The 23,884-nt window shown below is 38.2% G+C and overlaps 3 protein-coding genes across 10 annotated transcripts in view; 1 reads left to right on the forward strand and 2 right to left on the reverse strand.

Moving 5' to 3' along the window:
* Nucleotides 1–7,075, reverse strand: part of DDX25 (DEAD-box helicase 25) — a 41,200-nt gene extending 34,125 nt beyond the window's left edge. Inside the window, exons 1-5 of one of the 2 annotated variants that reach the window (XM_074216385.1) lie at nucleotides 6,930–7,075; nucleotides 6,651–6,714; nucleotides 3,600–3,659; nucleotides 1,340–1,384; nucleotides 641–776 (exon numbers count right to left, since the gene is read on the reverse strand). In XM_074216385.1, coding sequence (XP_074072486.1) covers nucleotides 641–776; nucleotides 1,340–1,384; nucleotides 3,600–3,659; nucleotides 6,651–6,714; nucleotides 6,930–6,992 — 368 coding nt within the window. In that variant the 5' untranslated portion in view covers nucleotides 6,993–7,075. The remainder of the gene's footprint in view (nucleotides 1–640; nucleotides 777–1,339; nucleotides 1,385–3,599; nucleotides 3,660–6,650; nucleotides 6,715–6,929) is intronic. The other variant, XM_074216386.1, reaches the window with a different exon arrangement.
* A 2,691-nt stretch (nucleotides 7,076–9,766) lies between these two features.
* Nucleotides 9,767–22,012, forward strand: PUS3 (pseudouridine synthase 3). 5 transcript variants are annotated; one of them, XM_074216387.1, is made up of 6 exons: nucleotides 9,767–9,879; nucleotides 13,275–13,362; nucleotides 14,619–15,048; nucleotides 15,153–15,724; nucleotides 16,356–16,546; nucleotides 16,666–21,675. In XM_074216387.1, exons 2-6 carry the CDS (start codon nucleotides 13,322–13,324, stop codon nucleotides 16,956–16,958), a joined length of 1,527 nt encoding a protein of 508 aa, XP_074072488.1. In that variant the 5' UTR covers nucleotides 9,767–9,879; nucleotides 13,275–13,321; the 3' UTR covers nucleotides 16,959–21,675. The 5 variants fall into 5 exon arrangements, with proteins under 5 accessions (XP_074072488.1, XP_074072491.1, XP_074072489.1 ...); XM_074216388.1 differs by lacking the exon at nucleotides 9,767–9,879 and having other exon boundaries at nucleotides 12,614–13,362; XM_074216389.1 differs by lacking the exon at nucleotides 9,767–9,879 and having other exon boundaries at nucleotides 12,614–13,362; nucleotides 14,623–15,048.
* HYLS1 (HYLS1 centriolar and ciliogenesis associated) lies at nucleotides 11,246–23,857 on the reverse strand. 3 transcript variants are annotated; one of them, XM_074216392.1, is made up of 3 exons: nucleotides 23,707–23,857; nucleotides 13,165–13,351; nucleotides 11,246–12,598 (listed from the first exon to the last, which is right to left on the reverse strand). In XM_074216392.1, the coding sequence occupies exons 2-3, from the start codon at nucleotides 13,176–13,178 to the stop codon at nucleotides 11,635–11,637; spliced, it is 978 nt and encodes a 325-aa protein (XP_074072493.1). In that variant the 5' UTR covers nucleotides 13,179–13,351; nucleotides 23,707–23,857; the 3' UTR covers nucleotides 11,246–11,634. The 3 variants fall into 3 exon arrangements, with proteins under 3 accessions (XP_074072493.1, XP_074072494.1, XP_074072495.1); XM_074216393.1 differs by lacking the exon at nucleotides 23,707–23,857 and adding an exon at nucleotides 23,165–23,484; XM_074216394.1 differs by lacking the exon at nucleotides 23,707–23,857 and having other exon boundaries at nucleotides 13,165–13,693.
* Between the last annotated feature and the right edge of the window lie 27 nt (nucleotides 23,858–23,884).

Here is a 23,884-nt window from a genome sequence, read left to right on the forward strand (position 1 = left end):
AGGCAAACTCAATTTGGGAAGATCAATATATTTTTCCTGGTTCAGGATCATGTCTTGTTCCAAAATTCAATAGAAATGATTTCTGGATGATCAACACTACTATCTCCCAAAATAATGAAACTACACCTCAGTAATAAGCACTACTGACATAGCACTCTAAGAGTTACAGAATATATGCTCTTCTTAACAGTCTGGTGAGGGAACTTTCCTTGCCCTCTACAGTTGGACTTGTGATCTCAGTGGTGTGGTGAAACTCTCTGTACTAAAACAGATCAGCAGACTGTTTATAGCTTTATAACTTTAGAATGCTCCCTGGGGCACTGACCTGTTATATGACTTGCCCATGATCACACAGCTAATATGTGTCAGAGATAAGACTTAACCCTAGGTCTTCCTGACTCTTAGGCAGGGCTTCCATCCAATATGCCTCAGTAACTCTTGTGAGACAGTTACTTATGTATATTATCCTTATTTTACAGATGAAGAAACTGATGATAAGAGAGTGACTTGTCCATGACACAATGAAAAAGCATCAGAGAAACAGGATTTAAACTCAGGATTCTTCTGATTTTGGTTTAGCATTCTTTCTAGCACATTACATTAGCATTTTCCAAAGCTGACCCAGTAATGAAGTACTCACAGTCGCAACTCTTCAAATGTCTTTACTGAATAGAGGGGAGAGCTAGGATCCTTCTGTAAGACTTCCACACGGTGAGTGGACTCTACTAAGGACTGCCGGATTAATTTGTTCAAGAGTGAGTTAGCAGCCAGATCCACTGAGGGAAACAAAATAAGAATGGGAAAGTGTAATAGTGATAGCAATCCTAGTGAGCTATGTACACAGATTACATCAGAATTAAGAGTTCATATTTTAATGCATTTGTGGTCACCTGTTTTCTTAATTAAAATTGTAAAAGTGACTGGAAAGGATGACACTGAACTAGGAGCTGATTTTCTTCTTTTGTGAGAGTGCAGAACTTTCAGTGTTTCTACACATACTTGCTTCTCACTATAAGTAAGCACACAGTCACCTGAGACCCAGTTCTTCCTTACTTCCTCCCTTAATGAATGATCCCTAAACATACTTTTGCTTATTTTACTCTCATTCCATTCTTCTTCTCCCAAGTACACTTTGGGTCACTCCTGTTCTTTTCTCTACTCTTTTCTATTTTTCCTTCCTAAACAATTCCCATGATATTATATATCTATATCTCTATATATCTGTATCTATATCTATATCTATATCTTTCAAAAAGGAATTTTCAATGCTGGGAAGAATAGCTAAATGGAATAAAACCAAATGCAAAATAAATGTATATATGCAAATAAACATTTTTACCCATATCTTCTTCTTCATTATCTTCATTATTATTAATGGAAGCACCTGAAAGGAAGAAATATCCCCCCACCCCCCCAAAAAAGGAAAGGTAAGATATATAAATGTTGGGAAGGGATATACTCTAGCCTCTTCCCCTCTAATATGTGTTGAACATACAGTGCTTTCAGGTCACCCTCCTACTATTTTTAGATTTTTTAATCTGCAATCTCTCCCCATGACTGACAGGATAAAGTTTAAACTCCTTAGTTCATTACTTTACACTTACACTGGGCTGGAAATGGTTGTTTATAGCTGTAATCCCTGCTACTTGGGAAAGTGGAGGTTGGTGAATTGCTTGAGTTTGGGAGTTCTGACCTGCAAGAGGCCTAAAGTTGATGAGGAGTCCACACTAAGTCCAACACCAATAAACTGGGCCCCCTGGGAGCACTAGGCTGTCTAAACTGAGCCAGGTCAGAAAAAGAGAGGTTAAAGCTTCTGTGCTAGTCAGTTTGGGACTGGCTATGAGTGGCTGCAGCATGTTCCAGGATAGGCAAGATGGGGCAATACAGTCTCAAAAGAAAACAGAAGCAAAATGCCCACACTGATCTGGCCCCACCCTCCCTTTTTATTTTCTACTACATGAATTCTGAACTTCCATTATATTGGTTTATCTGATATCTTCTCAGTGTGCCATGCACATTCTTTTTTCTGTAATGTGTTGGTTGTGTTTTACTGCCTTCTCTCTGCTTATCCAAATTCTATGCATTTTTCAAATATTAGCTTAAATCTAATTGCTTGAATTTAATCACATCTGACCACCATCATCTCTCTTTTGTTCCTACAGCATTAACTACATGTGCTTTACATTTGACACTTAACAGGGCTTACTTATAACATATTGTTCTGCTATTATTATTATTTTCATTACTATTAAATTTTTCACAGAAATGTTTCATTTTTCCACTTGGACGAATGAAGTATAGTATAAAATTTTATATATCAATGATACTCAAATTTCTGTTGAATGAATAACTTTCACTTAAATAATGCTATGGGGGACATAAAGCACTTTCTATACATGCCTGGTTTAGATGTAACATAAGGTACACCAATATCTCATCTTAAAAGCAGTTATGACCATTCTCTCCAAGTTCACCAATGAGCTCTTAATTGCCAACTCTAATGATTCTTTCCCAGCCTTATCCTTTTAGCTCTCTCTACAGCCTTTGACATGGTAATCTTCTTAAATGCTCTCTTTTATCTATATTTTTGTAATACTGTTTTTCTCCTACCTGTCTGATGGCTTTTCTTCAGTTATCTGTGCTCAATCTTCATCTGCATTATGCCCCCAGCTCTATACTGGGCCCTCTTCCTTTCTGACTCTATGCAATCTGACTTGGTAACCCCATTAGCTTCTTTGGGTTCTTTGTTCATCTTTCTGCAGATGATTTCCAGATCTACATATCCAGATCTAGTCACTTTTCTTAGTTATACCACCTTAACATATCTCCAACTGAATGCCCCCTAGTCACTTCAAATTCAACATGTTCTGAACAGAACTAATTCTCTTACCCCCAAAATCCTTCTTCCTTTTCTTTCTTATCACTGTCCAAGACACCACAGCTAGTTAGTTCAAGAGCCAGGATTCAAATGCAGATCTTGAGTCAAAGTCTATCACTTTTACTACTAACTACATTGCATTTCATCCTAGACTGGTATAAAGGCTAAAAGAAACCTCCAGATCTTTAGAAAAAAAATCACTCAAAGGTACCACCTCACACTTCTCAGACTGGCCAATATGACCAGAAAGGACAATGATCATTGTTGGAAGGGTTGTGGGAAATCTGGGACTCTATTACATTGTTGGGGAGCTGTGAACTCATCCAACCTTTCTGGAGAGAAATTTGGAACTACACCCAAAGGGCAACAAAAATGTGCATACCCTTTGATCCAGCAATACCACTACTGGGTCTATACCCTGAAGAGATGATGAAAAAGGGTTAAAACATCACTTGTACAAAAATATTCATAGCAGGCCTGTTTGTGGCAGCAAAGAATGGGAAATTAAGTGAATGTCCTTCAATTGGGGAATGGCTTAGCAAACTGTGGTATATGTTTGTTATGGAACACTATTGTTCTATTAGAAACCAGGAGGGATGGGAATTCAGGGAAGCCTGAAGGGATTTGCATGAACTGAAGCTGAGTGAGATGAGCAGAACCAGAAAAACACTGTACACCCTAACAGCAACATGGGGATGATGATCAACCTTGATGGACTCACTCATTCCAACAGTGCAACAATCAGGGACAATATGGGGTTGTCTGCAATGGAGAACACCATCTGTATCCAGAGAAAGAAATGTGGAGTTTGAACAAAGACCAAGGACTATTTACCTTTAATTTAGAAAAAAACCTGATTTCTTATTGTCTGATCTTGCTATCTGTTATACTTTGTTTCTTCCTTAAGGATATGATTTTTCATCACATTCAATTTGGATCAATGTATAACAGGGAAACAATGTAAAGACTGGCAAATTGCCTTCTGTGAGGGTGGGGAGAGGGAAGTAAGATTAGGGGGAAAATTGTAAAACTCAAAATAAATAAAACCTTTAAAAAATTCACTCATCTATAAACTTTACATTTAACAAAACTGCCTCCCTAACTTTTATCCCTTTCTTCCTCTCTATGTCTCCAAAAATACCTCTTACCACAAAACTCTAAAAAAAAAAAAAAAACCTATGTAATCAATTTCTTCCTGGTCTGCTGTCTGATTTTATTTATTTAAGCCTTCCTACATTGTTATGAACTAATCATTTAGGCAATAAAGTTATAATTTCTTATTCTATCAACAAGAGTTTATGCAATCAGACACTTTTAAAGTTACCATTCATCCTCAAATACAGAACTGTCTAAAAAATGTTTGCCTAAGGATATAACTATGCAAGACTCAAGTGCTCTTGTAGCTCAGAAAAGCTAAACTGCTTTTGTTTTTTTTCCCCCTTCTTGCTTGGTCAAAATATTTATCACCCTGCTGCCAACTTTCTAGTAATGAACATTTTTGAATTTAGCTATGCTGATCCTCAGACAATAAAATCCTTCATTTGATTCTTGAGTTCTAATGGTATAGTTTTTTTTTTAGTTTTTATTTTTTGCAAGGCAAACGGGGTTAAGTGGCTTGCCCAAGGCCACACAGGTAGGTAATTATTAAGTGTCTGAGACCGGATTTGAACCCAGGTACTGCTGACTCCAAGGCCGGTGCTTTATCCACTATGCCATCTAGCCGCCCCTCTAATGGTATAGTTTTAAAACTTAGTTACTTCCTTGTGAGGCTAAGGTACTGAATGGGGATTATAGTTATTTGTGCTTGTATTCTCCCAGCTGCTCTCCTGACACTTTCAAAGGAGAATTTAATAAATTATTTAATTTCAATTTATTCTCATTTTACTCAGCTTAGATAATGCATTTCAATTCTCTGGAAAGTACATAGGATAGATTGAATGAATGGTCATGATTAAAAAGAAAAACATTTGGTAGTTGTCCAAGAGGAAATTCCAAGAGAGAGAACAAAATTTACTCCCACCTGGAGAGAAATCATGCTATTGGCAGAGAGTCAGCTGGCTTCCAAGCCAGTAAAATGTGGGTTCAATTTTCCACCCCAGATACTTACTGGTTGAGTGACCTTGGGCAAGTCACTTAACAGCTTAGTATTCTAGACAACTCTCTAAAACAATAAGTGGCAAAGAAGATACCAACCTGCATTGGTAGAGGGAGCTTCCTCACCATGGAGTTTCCTATATCAGTGAAACCACAATCACAGGTCCATTCCTCAGCCTATTTCCACATTTATTTACTATGTTTGTCCCTCACCTAGAATGCCATTTTCCCCCTATGGATGCATATATATATATATATATATATATATATATATATATATATATATATATATACCTTCATACATATATATTTAAAATATATTATTATGTTAATGCAATTGATATATATTAAATTATATACAAATATATTTATATATAAATGCGTAAGTGTATATAATGCAAATAGAAAAGATGTGCATATATATACAGAATTTTCCAAGTCTTTATGCAATTTAAACATATTAAAGCTCTCATATATATAATACATATATTATATATATACACATTATAAAACAAAATATATAACATACACATAATAAAGCTCTCTCATATACATAATACATATACACTTATAAAACATAAAATATATAACATACCTATAATCAATAAAGCTCTCTCATATATAATACACATATTATATACACATTATAAAATATGAAATATATAACAGATATAATCAATAAAGCTCTCTTATATAATACATATATTATATACACATTATAAAACATAAAATGTATAACATACATATAATCAACAAAGTTCTGTCATATATATTATATATACACATTATAAAACAAACATAATACATATAATTAATAAAACTCTCATATAATACATATATTATATATACATTATAAAACATAAACTATATAACATATATAATTAATACACATAAACCAAAATAGATAACATCCATACAATTGATTCTATGGATGTTATATAGTTTATGTTTTATAACATGTATATATGTATTATGAGTTATTAATTATATGTATTATATATTTTGTTTTATAATGTGTATATAATATTAATATATTATAACATTATACATTATAAAACATAAAACGTATAACATCTATATAATCAATAAAGTTCTGTCATATATATTACATATACACATTGTAAAACATAAACTATATAACATCCATCTAATCAATACACATAAAACAAAATAGATAACATCCATAGAATTGATTAGATGGATGTTATATAGTTTATGTTTTACAATGTGTATATGTATCATGTATATCAAAGAGCTTTATTCCACTTATGCATTTATATATTAAATATAATAAACATGTTATTGTTGCATACATAAAAATCTTGTTTAGCTTTCCATGTGTATCCTTGTGCGTTGTCACAGTAAATGCTTTTTCATTCATTCCTATTTTCTCTAGGAAAAGTTAGTTCTACGTCCTTTGCCTTTTTTACGTCTGTCCCCAACTTAATCTCCCTCTCAACCTTGTGCGGACACTCGGCTCCTCGGCGCTTTTCTCGTTTCACGTCTACCGACAATGGTCTCTTTTCCCCTCAACCCCAGGCGCCGCGTGTGTCCGGCCGGGGCCTCGAGTACTGAGCCCGGAGCCGAGCTGGCGGGCCCGGTGAGGGCCTGGGCGGCGCACACAGAGTTGTGGGCCCCAAACAGCCTCAGTCCTGGCCCCCGGGCCGGGCCCACTCACCTAGTCCGGGGACCGCGGTACTCTTAAGCCCCCGAAGGCTCTTCCGGGGAACGACATTTGACAACTGTTGAAAGACACAAATTTCAGGCGGCTCAGGCTGGGGCGGCCGGCGCGGGCTCGGCACGGCCCGGGGCGGCCTCCGGAGCCTCAGTCCCGGGGGCCCCGCCGGCGGGGCGTGGGGATGCCGTGGGCCCGCGAGGCGGCCCGCCCCACCCCTCCCGCCCCCTCGCCCTCGGGCCGCGCCGTGCCCGCCCAAGCCCAGGGGTGGGGGGCCGTTACGTGGCTACTGAGCCGCTCGCCCTCCGCCGCCCCGGCGTCGCCTCCCCACAGTAACGACGCCATGGCTCCCGCCGCTGCCCCCTCGGCCCGGCACGTGCTTCCAGCCGGGCGCGAGGACGTGCCCCGCCCCCGCGCCGGGCCGCGGAGCCGGCCGCACTCCGCCAGGGCGCACGCGCGGGGCGCGAGGGCGCGCTGCCCCTGTTTCTCTGAACTTGAATTTGCCCTTAAGAATGACCTTTCCTTTGTAATCTTAACGAGTTGGTGTTATGCATAGTTTGAGGTCAATAGATTTCATCAGATTGCCTAAGGGATCTATAACACAAAAAATGGTTTAAAAAACATCTAATATAGTCCATTTTCTTCACTTTTATATATGAATAAAGTAAGTCCCAGAGGGGTGGATAACTAGATCGGGCACAGGATTGCAGGTGGGGGGATAATACTGGACAGTGACCCAAAGCAAACTTCCTCCAGGTTCAAACCTAGAGCCAGATGGCTATTGATGCCTTAATCCTTGACTCTGTGACTAAATGGGTTATTAGAAAGCCCTCATAAGTACACTTTAGTCTCCCAATTTTCTGCCAGATTTCTGCTCACAATGCAAAACAGCTTGAATGGGGACAGCTAGGTGGATAGAGCACCGGCCTTGGAGTCAGGAGGACCTGAGTTCAAATTCGACCTCAAACACTTTACCTAGCCGTGTGGCCTTGGGCAAGCCACTTAACCCCATTGCCTTGCCAAAAAAAAAACCACCTTAAAAAAAAGAAGCTTAGGGCAGCTAGGTGGCACAGTGGAAAAAGCACCGGCCCTGGAGTCAGGAATACCTAGGTTCAAGTCCGGTCTCAGACACTTAATAATTACCTAGCCGTGTGGCCTTGGGCAAGCCATTTAACCCCATTTGCCTTGCAAAATCCTAAAAAAAAAAAAGCTTGGAGAAAGAGGGGTGACAAAGTATATTAGTGTGAAGGGAGGATGTAAGGCAAAGGATCAAGATGATAAAGGAGCTGGTTACAGAACGGAGTCATTTTAAAAAAAATCACAAAAAAATTTCTCAAGTTCCAAATTCTTTAATAAGGCAAAAAAACCCAAAACTTATTAAAATATATATAGTCATGCAAAACAAATTTCTGCATTAGCTATGTCAAAAAAACAGAGGAAAAATATTTCAGTCTGCATGTTTTCTGTCTGAAGGCATTCAGCATGTATCATCACAAGTCTTGGATCTGTGATGGCTCAGTGTTGATCAGGGTTACAAAGACTTTCAAAGCTGATTATCTTTACAACATTGCTATTGCTATATGCGTGGTTCAGGTTCTGTTCACTTTACTTTGCATCAGTTCTTACAAGTCTTAGGTTTTTTTTTTAAATCTTTTCATCATTTTTTCCCCTTAGCTTTTGTAAGGCAATGGGGTTAAGTGGCTTGCCCAAGGCCACACGGCTAGGTAATTATTAAGTGTCCGAGGTCGGATTTGAACTCAGGTCCTCCTGACTCCAAGGCCGGTGCTCTATCCACTGTGCCACCTAGCCACCCCTTTTCATCATTTCTCATAGAAATCACATTCCTTCACAATAACTTGTTCAGCCATTTCACAATAGATGAATATTCCCTACGTTTCCAATCGGTTTATTTCTCTTTCTTTGATTTCTGAGGTTTAGCCCTAGTATCAGTATTGCTGGATCAAGAAATGCAGAATTTACTAGCCTTTTGGGAATAGTTATACCTGTTTTTCCAATTCCTTTAACATTTGTGTTTTTCCTAGTTCTTAGCTAACTTGTAAGGTGGTATCTCAGAATTTTTTTCAAAAAACTATTAATAGTTTTGAAATTTTTTCCTCTGAAAACTACCTATTCATGTCCTTTGATCATTTATTAGTGGGAGAATGACTGATTATTTTAAGAAATGAGAAACTTTCTACACCTCCCCCCCTAGTTTCCCGCTTTTCTAATTTTAGTTGTATTAGTTTTGTGTGTTTTTTTTATCTATTTAGAAATATACATTTTGCCTCCCATAAACCAGTGTCTTGTTTAGTCATATATTTTTCTTCTATCAATAGATATGACAGATAATTTCTTCTCTGCTCCCCTTTTTTGCTTATCATTCTTTGTCTATTTAGACACCTATTTGAGCATATCTTCCTTGATGGTATGAGATGTTGGTCTATGCTTAGTTTCTGCCAGACTCTTTTCCAGAGGAAGGTTGAATTTGAATTTTAATAATCCCATTGCCAGTTTCTTTTAGAAGTATGTTTTGCTTTTAGAAATTACTTTGATGAAATGTATTTTTTAAACAAAAGGCAAAGGCCAACACACGGAACGACAGTAGTAGTCTTGGAGGCTCACATTTAAAGTGTTTTGTAAACCATTGTGCTCTTTTACCTGGGATCTTAAAATCTTGTGCGCAGGTCTTTCCCTAGAACTTAGACGTGATCTCTCCATGGTGCTGAAGTCACCCTATTGATTAGCCATGCCTTCCTCAGTTTCTTGCCTATTTTTAACTTTAATAAAGTTAATTGCCCTTATCTTGAAAAGATAGCTTTCCACCTACTCATTTTGTATAAAGAGTCCATGGTTTTTGTTTTTAGTTCTGTCTTACAATTTAAGCAGGAATTTTGAAAAGCTATCGTTTTTAAAAAAAAAAAACCGGAAGAATTCTTGCTCCCTTTTATTCTGCTCTAGAGTTAGGTGGCACTAGGGAGAGGTGCATCCTAGACCGGAAAATCAGGAAGCAGGGCTCTTCCTTTGAGCCTCACCGCTGTGGCGCTTGGAACTCCATTTCCCGTCATGACTTGAGCACACCACGTGGCTGAAGCCCGGCAGTCACTTCCGGTAGAGCCTGCTGCTTCCTGGAGGCTTTGCTGCCGCAGGGTCGGTGTGTCACGGCCGGCTCTCGGGCATGCGGTCCCTTCTTTCATCACCGAATCCCTGCTCCTTGGGGTAGAGTGTCCTGAGGGTAAGACCCGCACGATCCCCCCCTCATCTCAGCCCCGTCCTCCCCGCCAGAGGTAGCCGGGCGGCCCCGCCAGGCCCCTGCCTTGGGGCCTTGGGGGCGAGCCTTGCCCGCGGAGTTCCTCCACCCCGAAGGTTGAGCTTGAGAGGAGCACGCGAGCCGTGGCTTCCCTCGCCATTGTTTGGGATGAGGTTTGTCCTTGCAAATGCATCCTCTTTCCAGTCAAGTCATCAGAACCTCGGGAAGCAGCACAGTGAGGAATGCCAGTGTTCCCCACCTCACCAAACCAAAGCCCGGTATCTGAATAGATTTTGAAATAGAGCTTTAAACTTGGCTTGTGATCTTAAGAAGGGACGAGGGGTATATTCCTGTGGGGATAATGTTTCTAATTTTAAAATTTAGCTGGCATTGTTTCTAGATGGAATTGATTCAAATACAAACTTTGGATTATTTTAGGTTTTTATTTGAAAACTCATCTTTTGAACAGCTCCTTTGTAATAAGATTACAAACCATATTAAAACAAGTGGCCACAATATCATCAAGGACAGACATGAGGGAAAAGATTGAATGAACAGCCTAAGTCTAGACTGTAATCTTTTAACTCAAGAAAGCAAACTATCATTGATAGACCAAAAAGGTTTAGTATACCATTTAAAGCTCCTCTGATTTCAGGTACTTAAGATGAGGGTTCTCACCCCCCCCCCCTTTCCCTATCTCTACCCCCCCTCCCCAAGAAATCAAGAAGTTATGATTTAAGTAGCTAAATGGCAAGGATTAGTTGCTTCTACCCCAGCCACAGAAGTGAACTGAATTTAAATCTTTATCCTAAATCCAGTTTTTATTTTTAGTAGAAGTTACACAACTGTATTCAGGAGTTTTACTGTTGTACAATTTGTTCTTTAACGTGCTGTTGTTGGCCACAAGAATCAAGTGTTACATGAATTTAACTCTGAAGTGACCGAGTTTATAAATTACATTCTTCAGTTTAACAAATTAAACATTTATTAAGTGCCTACTCTGTGCAAGGAATTCTTGATCACAGTTCTTGATTGGAATGCAGTGCAACTATACATCATAGATGCTGCTTCTGGGAACTTCTCAGTAACAAGATATATCTGAATGTCTTTTCTTTAGCAATAGTTTTGACCTTTGATTTACTCTTATATCCTTTATTCAGGAGCTGTTATGGGGAGGGCTGGCCTTGTGTTCTTATTCCCCTACCTTCATCTCCTCAGTTCTTATAGAATAAGGAGGAAGGGGGAGCTAGTTGGTGGGGAATGCAGGCAGGGACAGAATGCTAGGAATTGGAGTTGTAGTTCATTATAATCTTTCTATATTAGGAAATATCTGGTAGAGATATGGGCAAGCTTACACATTTCTAAAATATTCTTTATTGAGACAGGTTTTAACTCTCAGTGGCTATAAAAATCACACACAGCATCAATTGAGTAATAACATCAGTCTGGCCAAATGGGAAAAAGGCATAAAATACAAGTAGTGCTTATCATCAAATGTTAACAAAAAGACTACAAGTTTGGTTTTCTCTGGCATGATTTTGTCTTAAAGAGTGCTGGGTTTTGTGAATGGTAATTTGGAATTTAATTGGCACCTGGCCCTGTTTAGAATAGAAAGAAAAAAAGCCAATAATGGATGAAGTCTTCCTTAAAGTGTTCCTTGTGTTTTTTAAAGTCATTGGTATCTCCTTATGAAAAAGTGTTCAACAAACTAGGTAGTCATAGGTTATCTTAAGTAGGAAACTAGCTAGTAAAGGACTGAGAAGGAGAAACAGGGGAAGGGAGCTTCCTGGGCATGATACCATTTGCTAGGTCACAGCGCACACTCCACCGTAAGGCAGATCTTTTCTTCATGGTTGGCACTAAGTAGTTATTGGGGACATAAATGTGCTGAGGCTTGGGTTGGGGCTCTGACCGACAGATCATCTGCTCTCTAACACCCCAACGAAGGTCTTTCCTTTGATCCTCTCCTGGGAACTTCATTGAATCCCAGTCTCTTTTGTACTCAAAGTACCGGGCTACTCGATCAATCTTTCCCCGGTTTCTGCTTAGCTGATCCATCTTTGGGAGAATGAATGATTTAGGTTGGTTAGAAACAATCAGATCTTGTTCAAAAACTGGAGGTTCAATTGCTTCTCTTTGTAGGTAGCAGATGATTTCTTCTTCTTCTTCCTGAGAAATGTCATGGTACGAATGTTGTGTGTACAACTTTACTGAACTTTCCATACCTTCAGCTTCAGCCTCAGCCTCACTGTCTTCCTGGCAGGCTTGCAAATTCATTAGTCTTCGCCTCAAGTCCCAGAGCTCCATGTCATTTTCTGTACTAGATCCTGAATCACTTACAACAGACTCATCTGTAATTAGTACTTCCCCATCTGGCTTCCTACGAAGCACTTTCCTTTTCATTACTGGCTTCCGGGCTATTTGGGAGGTGTCTGCGCCAGTCTCTGAAACTGTAAGATCTTGTGCACACCGCAGATGCATAGGTAGAGAGGGTGCCTTTCCCAGGGTCACTGAAGCTTTACTATACGGATCATACTGGTTTTCCCTGGCTTCTCTTGCGGCATCCCCCTCACCCTGCCCTGCACAGATCTGGGTAAAGGCTATAGCAGCGGCTGCCATACGTTCTTCTGGATCCATAGAGGCCCATTTCTGCTTATCAGGGCCCATGAGTTTCTTCATTGCTTCTTCTATCTTGTAGGCATTTCTATAAAAGAAAACAATAAAGACCCGATCTAATGTTATATACATTCATAAATTTGACAATTTTCTATTTCTGACAGAACATTTATAGTCATTCCTAATATTATTAAGTGGTTAAGGAAGCAACTTAAATTTTTTTGCATTCCTGATTAGTCAGCAGTTAACATTTGCAGTAGATGTGAATATCTGAAATACTTTTAAAATGAGTCCTCTGTAACTGTCTTGTATCATTATATTGATCAAAATAGGCAAGTCTTTCACCTGATCATCACTACATCATTGATGTACAATGGTCACTTGTCTTAACCAATATGCTCATTTTATTTTATACCACCACAGAGGAAGTTCTAAAGTCTCATATTTTTAACCTGGTGCCATCACTCTAGGTATTATTAATGATAAGAAATTCAGTGTCTTCCCCTACTTAGGCAGCCCTACAGTATTACTTTCATCTGAATCTGTTATTTGAGGGAGAAACTCAAAAGTAAAGGATAGAATAAGTAACGTAGAGGCTGTTACCAAAGTTAGTATTAATACTAGGGAGGCACTATTTTACAAAACTTAAATTACCTTTTTTCTGCCATTGAAATTATATAAGGTGGTGAGAATTCTTAATTGTTTCTGAGCTTTGCTTCCAATATGGAATATAATCATTGATAAGGTCTTTTCACTCGGTTTAGTCTTCTATTTTATCACCTTGAAGATGGAGCTGGATACTTGAGAGAAGATGTGGATCAAGGCACTCAAAAATCTTCATCTGAAATATTGGTAAGTCATAGGAAATATTAATCATATTAAACATATAAGCAACAAGTGGTATAAAGTATCCAAATTCTAAAGCTGAATGAATTACAGGGAGACATAGACAACATAACTATTTTAGAGGGGGACTCTCAGAATTAGATAAATCTAACCATAAAATAAACAAGAAGTTAAGAAAGTGATTAGAATTTTGGAAAAATTTGATAGACCTCTGGAATGAGGATGGAAAGGAATATGCCTTTTTCTTTACAGTGCATGGCACCTACACAAAAATTGACTGTGTATTAGGGCACAAAACCCTTACAATCGAAGGCAGAAAGGTAGAAATAATAAATGCATCCTTTTAAGATCATGATGCAATAAAAATACATTTAATATATATATGTAATAAAAGCCCACAGAAAGATAAATTAAAAATTATTTGGAAATGAAATAACATAATTTTAAAGAATTGGTGATTCAAACAAAATATCATAGAAATAATCAATTTCATCCAAGATGGTGACAATGATGAGATATCATACCTATTTTTGTGGAATGCAGCTAAAAGCAGTTCTTATGGGGAAATTTTATACCTCTCAATGCTTATATGAATAAAATAGGAGAAAGAGGAGATCAATGAATTGGGCATGCAACTAAAAAAACTAGAAAAAATAAAAAATCTCCAATTACATACCAAATTAGAAATTCTGAAAATCAAAGGAGAAATTAATAAAATTCAAAGAAAACTACCGAGTTAATAAAACTGAGTTGGTTTTATAAAAAAACAATAAAATGGATAAAACTTTGAAATACTGATGTGATAAAACTTCAGTCAGATTAATACAAAATTTTATAAATAGGTTCTTAGAAGATTTAATGACTAAAACACACATTTTTGGCAAATAAGTAGAATTGGGTAAAATCAGTAAAGTCTGTTTTTCAATGATCCTTAAAAAAATCCAGATAAATAAAACAGGTGGATAGAATTGAAAGCAATTATTTTTCTAAACATAGTTGGTAATAACTTTTCCCCAGTTTGTGTTTCTTCTTTTCCTTCCCTTAACTAAAAGGACTAGAAGGTAAGAGTTTAGGATGAAGTAGAATTGTTTGAAATAGTCAACAAGATGGCTAATTACTTCCTATATGTTAACTTCTTGGATTTAGGCCAGAGTTCTTCAAAATATTGAAGATGTAGTTGAAAGTCTTAACTGTAGTAGTAAAACGACATAATCACCAGATTAATCATCATGAAGTGCTTCATTTCTAAATTCTTATTTAAGGCAGAGAGAAAATATTTATTTTTTTACATTTCGGAGATACACGATGGAAGGAAACATAGAGACAAATCAGACTGAGACACTTCTGAAGAGAATACAAGAACTGGAGAGAGAGGTACAAAGGTTACAACAAAAACAGGCTGACAAGAAGAGTCCAAGCATCAAAGGAGAAAGTTCCACTGAAGCTGGGAAACCAAAGAAACGGCAGCAGCGTAATTTTAACTTCAGTGCATATGGCCAAAGACATGTTGCTCTAAGGATAGCTTATTTGGGCTGGGGATACCAGGGTTTTGCCAGTCAAGAAAACACAAATAATACCATTGAAGAGAAACTGTTTGAGGCACTAACCAAGACTCGGCTAGTAGAAAGTAGACAGACATCTAACTACCACCGATGTGGGCGAACAGACAAAGGAGTTAGTGCCTTTGGACAGGTCAGTAGGTTTTCTTCCCCCCTAATCCTTTTAAGATGCTGGGTGTGCATGTTGTGGAGTTAGATTTATTGCAAATGTAATATAATCTTTTCCTAATTTCATAGGTGATTTCTCTTAACCTTCGCTCCCAACTTCTAGGGAGCAAGAAGCCAGAAGATCAAAGTTTGAAAGACAGTATCAGTGATTCTGTTGGAGAGATTCGCTATACCCATATTCTCAATCGGGTGCTCCCTCCAGACATCCGGGTGCTGGCTTGGGCCCCTGTAGAATCCAGTTTTAGTGCCCGGTTCAGTTGTCTTGAAAGGACTTATCGCTACTTTTTCCCTTGTGCTGATCTAGACATTGAAGCCATGAATGATGCAGCCCAAAAATATGTTGGTACTCATGATTTCCGGAACTTATGTAAAATGGATGTGGCCAATGGTGTGATAAATTTCCAGAGGACTATCCTGTCTGCTAAGGTACAGCTAGTGACCTTATGGGGTTCAGGGGAGAAACTTCAACCGCAGGAACCATTCCAGTTGTGTCAGTTTGAAGTGATTGGGCAGGCATTTCTTTACCATCAAGTGCGCTGCATGATGGCCATTCTCCTCCTGATTGGCCAAAGAATGGAGAAACCAGAGATCATTGACGAACTGTTGAATATAGAGAAAAATCCCCAAAAACCACAGTACAGGTAATAGAAAATTCCATTGATTTCACATGAAATTCTTTTTACTTGGGGTAGTTTCCATTCTTTTATTTTCATTAGCTACTTAAATTTAATATTACCCCTAATATTCAAGAACCTTACATACAAATAGAATATTTTTTTAACTTCTAAAGCATTAATTTATTTTACTTTGTTTTTATTTAATGAGTTTTTACTTATTCCATTATTATGCTAATACTTGTTATAGTAAAATAAAAGATTCCTATTTTTGAAAGCAAAATATTGGGCTTTACTACATACATGTAGGACTCCACCTTCTGGTCAAGCTTTAAAAAGCTGGGTTTCAATTAACAACTGTCTAGAGTATGATTGTGAATGTGTATATTTTAAACCAGTTTTTAAAAAGTTAGCTTTTTGTATTAATTCATTTTTACATAACGTGGGTTAATACTGGATTTTTTTTACTTCTAAGTCAAATCCAAACATCCAAAAAAGGTTCTATTTCTATTTTAATTATAAAACACTTCAAGGAGGAGGAACAAATTTCATTAGTGTCTTTTTATAACAACCAAGAAATACTTTACATTGTAGGGCACTTAATAAAAACTATTAACCTTTATAAGAAACTGAAGAAATAAATCTTGTCTCTTTGCAGCATGGCAGTGGAATTTCCATTAGTTCTGCATGATTGTAAATTTGAGAACATCAAATGGATCTATGACCAGGAGGTTCAGGAGTTCAATGTTACACACTTGCAGCAACTGTGGGCTAGTTATGCAGTTAAAACTCACATGTTATACAGCATGCTACAGGGACTGGATTCTGCTGCCATATCCCTTGGGTCAGGTAGGTGAGGAAAGAAATGGAACCATGACTCAATCAGGGGGAAGTAGATTATTAGAAAGACTGGGGGGGGGGTTCATTGTGTTAAATTTATGTAATTAATTGCTAATTGTATACTGCAGGATCAAGGAGAAATGAAGTGGTCCAGTGGAGAGATATCAAACCTCCTATCCAGAACCAGATTAGTGCCTTTGTTGAAGGAGTGAAAACACGAACCTATAAGCCATTATTGGATCGTCCTAGATGTGAAGGCTTAGAGTCCCGGATCCAGCACTTTGTTAGAAGGGGACGAATTAAACAGCCACAAGTGTGCCAAGAGGTGGAAAGAAAAACCAAAAGGGACCATGGTGATGCTGTAGAAGAAAGCAACACCTCAGAAAAGCTAACAAAGAAGATCTGTGTTAATAGGAATTAAAAATACCACTTGATCTTAGGAAAGGCAATGAAACATGGAGGGACAAATCAGTTTAGAGAAAGACCAAAATGAATTTTTGTTAAGAGCTACAGAACATAAACTTCCTTAAGGAAGAGTTGGTTTTTGCATAAGTTTCAGGTTAAAAAACAAAACCCAAACTTTGGTTTTAAACTGAACTCGCCAATGTTCCAAGTATGAATTTAGTGGTTGAAGAAAGCACAACTTGGACCAATAGAAATGAGGCAGCAATATGAATGAAAATATTTCCCGCAGCTAGACTTGTGCCTTGGTTTTCAAATTCATTAAACGATTTAAAGTGGGGGATTACTCTTTAAAAAGTCAATCCTACTGTCTGTGTTTTCCATTAATTAGCTTAAACTTAATAAGAGTTTTCTCCAGTGGAATGAAGAGAGCATAAAGAATGAAATAAAACTAAAAAGATTGGGGGGGATACCAGATTATACAGATTCTTAAATGCCAGATTAAAGAGTCTATCTGGTAAGGGGGATTAGGCAGTGACGAATCCACTTAAGTTTTGGGCAAGGCATTTGGGTGACTTGCCCAAGGTCACATAACTAGGTAATTATTGTTAAGTGTCTGAGGCTGGATTTGAACTCGGGTACTCCTGACTCCAGGGCCGGTTCTCTATCCACTCTGCCACCTAGCTGCCCCCACTAAAGATTTTAAAGCAGCATAATGACATGTTAATTCTGAAGCTGTAATCATTACAACTATGTGGAAAATGGTTTGGGGAGAAGCCTGACTTGGAAGCTTAATTTAGGAAGAAGTGATAAGGGTTTCAGTTAGGTTGGGAGCTTTTTAGTGGAGAAGAGGGGTTGGATGTGAAGTATCTGATAAGTGACTGGATATAATGGGGGGGGCGGAGAAGAAGCAAGATTATGACTTTAGATGAGAAGAAGCTTGGAGGTGGTGAATTTCATGGGGAATAGATAGATGTGCAAAACAGTCTAGATTGTTCTTTTTATTCAATTCTAGGCTTAACTTAGTGTCTATTTACATCTTTTTCAAGACACAAAACACATCTATGTATGATGTCCTTTGTATGTTATCTATATAAGTGCATATCTTGACTTTTTTGTGCACTTTACTGAATGAATGGTTAGGTGAAACTCTTTTTAGAGGTTAAACTCATTGCATCAGCATTTTCCATTCCATTCAAATCATAGTGTTAGTGTGTCTGGGCCACCAGGTTACATCCCTTCTTTTCTCAAATTCAGGACTTGGATGCCATTATACTAAGGTCATTCACTGTGCATACTGATGCTCTCTCAAAGTGCTTACTATAACCTACTATGACTTACTATAAAGTGTTGTTAAGCTTCCTTAATCAAAATCTAACTTAAATTCCTTTGACCCTCTCTATGTTTTAGCCCTCCCATTCTTTGCTCATTGTGACCTCTAATGCCTCCACTCAGTATTTTCACAAGTCATTATCCCTCTCTGAATTTCTTTCCAATTATGACATTGTAACTACATTAACTGATTCACTGAATGCCATAATGCTATCAACCCTTAAACAGTAATCACAGGTTCTTTATTTGCTATTTTTTAAACATATATGCCTAAGTATCCTCTTATCCTTGGAATCTTATATTAAATTCCAGTCTCTGGAGCTTCATTAAGTGCCTTTTGGACAACAGAACTTTCAGTCATCTCCAACTCAACACTTCCATAACAGAACTTGTCTTTCTGGCCAAATTGATATTTTTTCTAACAGTCCTGATTTCTGTTTAAATGACCACCAGTCTTGCCAGTCTGCCAGTCTTTGGGTCTGTTCTCAATTCCTTTTTTTGCCCCTCACTATCCAAGTAGTTGCTAATCACATGCTATTTCTACTCCCATAACACACTTTGAACCTGTAATCCTTTCCATTCACTTCTTAGTTCAGGTTCTCATCAATTGCCTAGGTTGCTCCATGCTAAAGTCCCATTGTTCTCCTAGCCTCAAGTCTTTTCCCCACTCCAGTCTATCCACATAGATGCCAGTCATTTTCTTTAGAATAGATTTGTCACTTCCCTATTTAATAAACTCCAATGATTCCTTATTGCTAACACCAGCTAATTTCTCAATTTAGTTTTTACACAGTATAGCACCCAAAACTACTCACCTCATTGTACATTAGGGGCGTCCTGTGCTCTGCAATCCAGCCAAACTGGCCTTCTAACTTCCTCATGTCACTAAATCTCCCATTTCTATGCCTTGCATTGGCCATCCTCATCACCTGCAATGAATTCCTTTCTCACTGTGTCTTTTCCAGATACAATTTGAGCAACATCTCAATGAAACCTTTCCTAATCTTCTCAACTGTTAGTGCTCTCTTATACCTATTGTATTTCTTTTTATTATGTAAATACTTAATCATGAATTTTTTTTATAATTCATGTTTGTTTTGAGAGTAGGGATTTTCTGATTCTTTTTATTTGTTATCCCCAAGAAAGTACAGAGTGAACACTTATAAATGCTTGTGGATGGATTGATTACTTGGCCTTGGATTTCATCCAGGGGTCCACATTTGATTTGAATCAATAGACATTTAGTAAGTGTCTAGAATATTCTAGGCACCATGCAAAGAATTGGAGATAGAATTAAACAGTCCCTACCGTCAAATAGCTTACAGTCTTAACAAGAGAAAACGGAATAGGTACCGTGTCATCACCAAAGAGGAAATTTCTGGAGAAACTCACTCTCCACAATTAACTTTCTGTGTGTTGGATTATTTACTAGTTAAAAGCCTGTGGAACCCTTCTCAGAATAATGTTTTAAAGTAGTTAACTGCTAAAAATAAAAGCATATTATTTTATTCTAATTGAAGGAAAAAATAAATTTCAGTTAAGAATATTAAATAACAATTAATTGAATTAATTAAATAACTATGAAATTTCCCCCACCAAATCCTTTAGACCCTACCCAAGTTATGAATTCCTGCTCTATGACAATGATTCTCTAACTTTTTTTCTTATGGCACAGTATTTTTTTGTTAGGAATTGGCACACTCTCACTATTGGAAGGTTAGCAGATTCATGAACACACAGGCAATTGCAAATGTTTATTAGGTTCCATTTAAGGGCATTGTGGTGAGTGAAAGATGAAATGACTAAGGAAAACAAAGGTTTGCTCTTCCAAGCTTATTAATTTATTAAATAGTGAATGACAATTGCCCAACAGACCAGGACCAGATGATCTCAATTTAAGCCTGGACCCTGAATACAGGGGGAGACAGACTTTCATATATTAAAAACAATCAAATAAAATCAACTAATTAAAATAACAGTTATTAAGTAATCTAATTTCTTATTGGAGTAAAGATTGTTAGGGGCTTTCTAACTTGGAATAAGGAAACTGAACAGTGCAATTCCTTGATTTAAGAAAAAGAGGTGTCCTATTTCACCCAAGTCTGAATGATCAAATGAAAATGGAAATTGACTGAATTTTCAGATCAGACATATGGATTGTTTATTTACAACTTTGAGAAAACTCCTTAGGCCAACCTTTGGATCTAACCAGGTCTCTAGACAGCATAATCCAGGCCGCTAGTTAAGAGTGTCTACAGAACAGTTAGAAGTAATCCAATTTCCCATTTTAGGAAAGGCTGGGTTAAAAAGTATAAGATATTTTTTTCCCCAGTTCCCACAATTGAAGATATGGGTTAGACCGGACCCATAACTAAACAATAAAGGAGCTAGCTCCAGAATTGAGTCACAAGATGGAGTCAGAGTAGTTTACCCAATCCCACAATTAAACAACTGTTCTAAACCTCTCAATTCCACTAGCATTCCAATCAATTAAGGGCACACCTAGCACTTGTAGCACACAATCCTTTAGTAAATCCCCCACAAATCTGAATCTTGCCCTGTATCTTCTCCAAGACATTGATCACAGTTGGCTGTTTTATACTTGACTAGATAGTAATTCAAAAGGTCATAAGGTACATTCTCTGTTCTATCTTTTAGGGAATCTTTTATCATTTTGATTCAAGAGACATTCTGTTAGCAAGGAGCTTTTCCAGTTAACCAAAGTTTTAAAAAATCAAATTAAGAAACAACCAGCACAGTGGGATCTTGTATTCTCCACATCTTTTTGTCAATAGGATGACTCAGATTTTTTGGGGGAAACTGCAACTTCTTTTAATGACCCTAAACTTTTCCTTGATTAGGTCCTATATACATACATACGTACATACGTATATATGTGTGTGTGTATATATATATGTATATTGATTTTTGCAAGGCAATGAGTTTAAGTGTTACACAGCTAGGTAATTATTAAATGTCTTGAGTTCAGATTTGAACTCAGGTCTTCCCGACTGGTTCTCTATCCACTGTGCCACCTAGCTGCCCCCAGGCCCTTATTTTTAATACTGATAATATCAGTTACTTTTATGACTCTAAATCTCTAAAGAAATTAAAATAACTCAGAAGGCAAGTTCTATTACTTCTGTTAACCAAGTCTATTAGACGTGTTACAATTGGATTACAAGAGAAACGTACATGTATTTGGAACTCCTATCTTGTCCCTCTCCACCCATTTTCAACTTTTCTTAGTGTATTGTCTTCCATCATTAGATCATAAGCTGTCTGAGGGTAGGGACACTTTTTTTTTCATATTTGATGCTCAATGCTTGCATTAGCAAAATATGTGGAACATACCAGGTGCTTAATAAATGTTTATTGACTATTGCTTATCTATGAGATGTTGGGCAAGTCATTTAACTGCAGGGACTTCATGTTTCTCAACTGTAAAGAGCTAGGTTTTTCTTAGTTTTAAACCTAAGATGCTAAAAGCTTAACAAAAATTAACATTTAAATAAGTGATGTTTTCAAAGTATTTTTACATATATTAATTTTTCTCATAGCATTTATAAACCCCAAATATAAAGTATCAGTCCTCAAAGCCATTAGATATATATAGACAAGGGAGTATCAGAAATAATGGTCCTCAAAAACCCAGAGTTTGATAAATTGTTTTTTATTCTATTATAAAACAAATTATTTGGGAAAGAACTCCTTTTTTGTTTAAGAATTGCTAGCAAAACTGGGTTCTCTATACCAACATTCCAGGTCTGGTGCCACCCCCTTCCTCTCACCCTAATCTGCTCTGCCCTCCAACAATAGCAGAAATAAAACCCTTATTACAATTTTTTAGGAAATTAATCCTAATCTCTAATTTAAAAATGAAATAGAGATTCAGAGAAGTAATCACTCCCCTCATGGTGTGTGTGTGTGTGTGTGTGTGTGTGTATGTATGTATGTATATATGATTATCATGAACCTTGGTCTTTGATTCCATGCTCAAGATTTTTTTCCATACCATGCTTGTTAACTAGCATTTCTTAAACTCCTACTATGTGCCAGGCAATTGTTGAGCCAAGGTACAAAAAAAGGCTTGTTCTTTTCCAATTCTAAAGAGTAATAGCTAGCACTTTGGTTTAATGCTTGCAAAGAAATTTAAATACATTAGCTCATTTGAGGCATACACAGGTAAATATTAATAAATGAGGAAGTTGAGTCTTAGAGACATCAAGTGACTTCCCCAGGGTCACACAGGTACTAGATTTTAGCATGAGCCTTCCAGAATGTTGTTTTAGCATCTTAAGATCAATTTTTTTTTTACTACTAAGGAATTAAAAAACGATGATTATAGAGCAGGCAAAAAAAAAAATCCCTGCCTGGCAACATGTTAATAATGATGTGATAACGTTTATTGAATGATGGGCCAAAGCCAGAGGACTTTAGCTATTTGGGAAGAGAACATAAATGTTATTTAGTGTGGCTTCATAAAGGTAAAAGAAAATGTAAGTGGTTGTGGGCAAGGATTTGGACCTGAAACACAGAATGTAATGTTTCTCCCTTTTAAGACAGGACTCGTGGACAGGAGGTAACTGTCTTTTGCCCTTTTTTGGTATCAAAGCACTTAGCAAAGCGTCTGGAACACAGCAAGCATTCAATAATACTCTGAATAACTAGAGCATTGGGAGCTCATGTTAGAGTTGGTGACATCCTCCTAAATAAAAGAATCCTACTTTGGTGTTAAAGCGTTCCAAGAGTCTCCCCCTTTCTTGGAAGAGGAAAATAAGTCAAATAAGAGATTACGAGTCAATCATTCCATTTTCCATCTTACTCTGGCTCTATCTTGCAGACAGGGTGGCTACATTTCAACCCAACATCTATTAAGCACCTACTACTTACACGATCTTGTGAGGAACAAGTGTTCCAGGTAGGTAGGTAGGTAGGTACTGGAGGCAGTAAACTGTTTCCTCCCGTGTGTTTTTTTTTTAACACGCATTTTAGGCAGTCGCGTTTCAAGGATCTGCTCCACGCTGACTGGGAGCTGTTGCCCTCGCGTCTCCGAGCTCTAGGACCCCAGGGGCTGCTACGTCTCTCCCTCTCCACCTGCTGCCTTGGCCTCAGTCCTGAAAGGAACTAGTGCAAAGGCTGTTCGAATTCGGGCGGCGCTTCGTTAAGAGCCATTTCCCTCCAAACTGGACCGCGGCTGGGGCCCAGCGGCAGGGTGAAGCGAGCCGCCCCTACGCTCCCCTGAACGCCCCGTGCCCCGGCACGGGCAGCTGCGGGTCCGGCTCCCCGGGCCGCCACACTGCCCCGCCCCCCCGGGGAGCGCCCCTATTCATGAGCTCCTGGGGGAGTTTCCTGCTCAAGCCCGGCCGCCGCGGGGAGCCCCAAAGGTTCCCACCTCCGCCCGACCCAGCCCTTCCTCGAGAAGGATTTCTCACCGGTTCCAGCTGCTTTGTCCGTAAGCAGCATCCACCCTTCTTGGAGCCGGTCGCCGTTAGGGTGGGACCAACACCTCCGGCGCAGGCGCAGATTTCGTCCGAGCACTCCGTAGCCGTTAACTGCCGAATGGGGTTTAAACCGGATGTGGAACCCTCGCTCATTTCCTTCGTAGCCTCC

Source organism: Macrotis lagotis, chromosome 1 (assembly GCF_037893015.1).
Source record: "Macrotis lagotis isolate mMagLag1 chromosome 1, bilby.v1.9.chrom.fasta, whole genome shotgun sequence".
Classification (NCBI taxonomy): domain Eukaryota; kingdom Metazoa; phylum Chordata; class Mammalia; order Peramelemorphia; family Peramelidae; genus Macrotis; species Macrotis lagotis.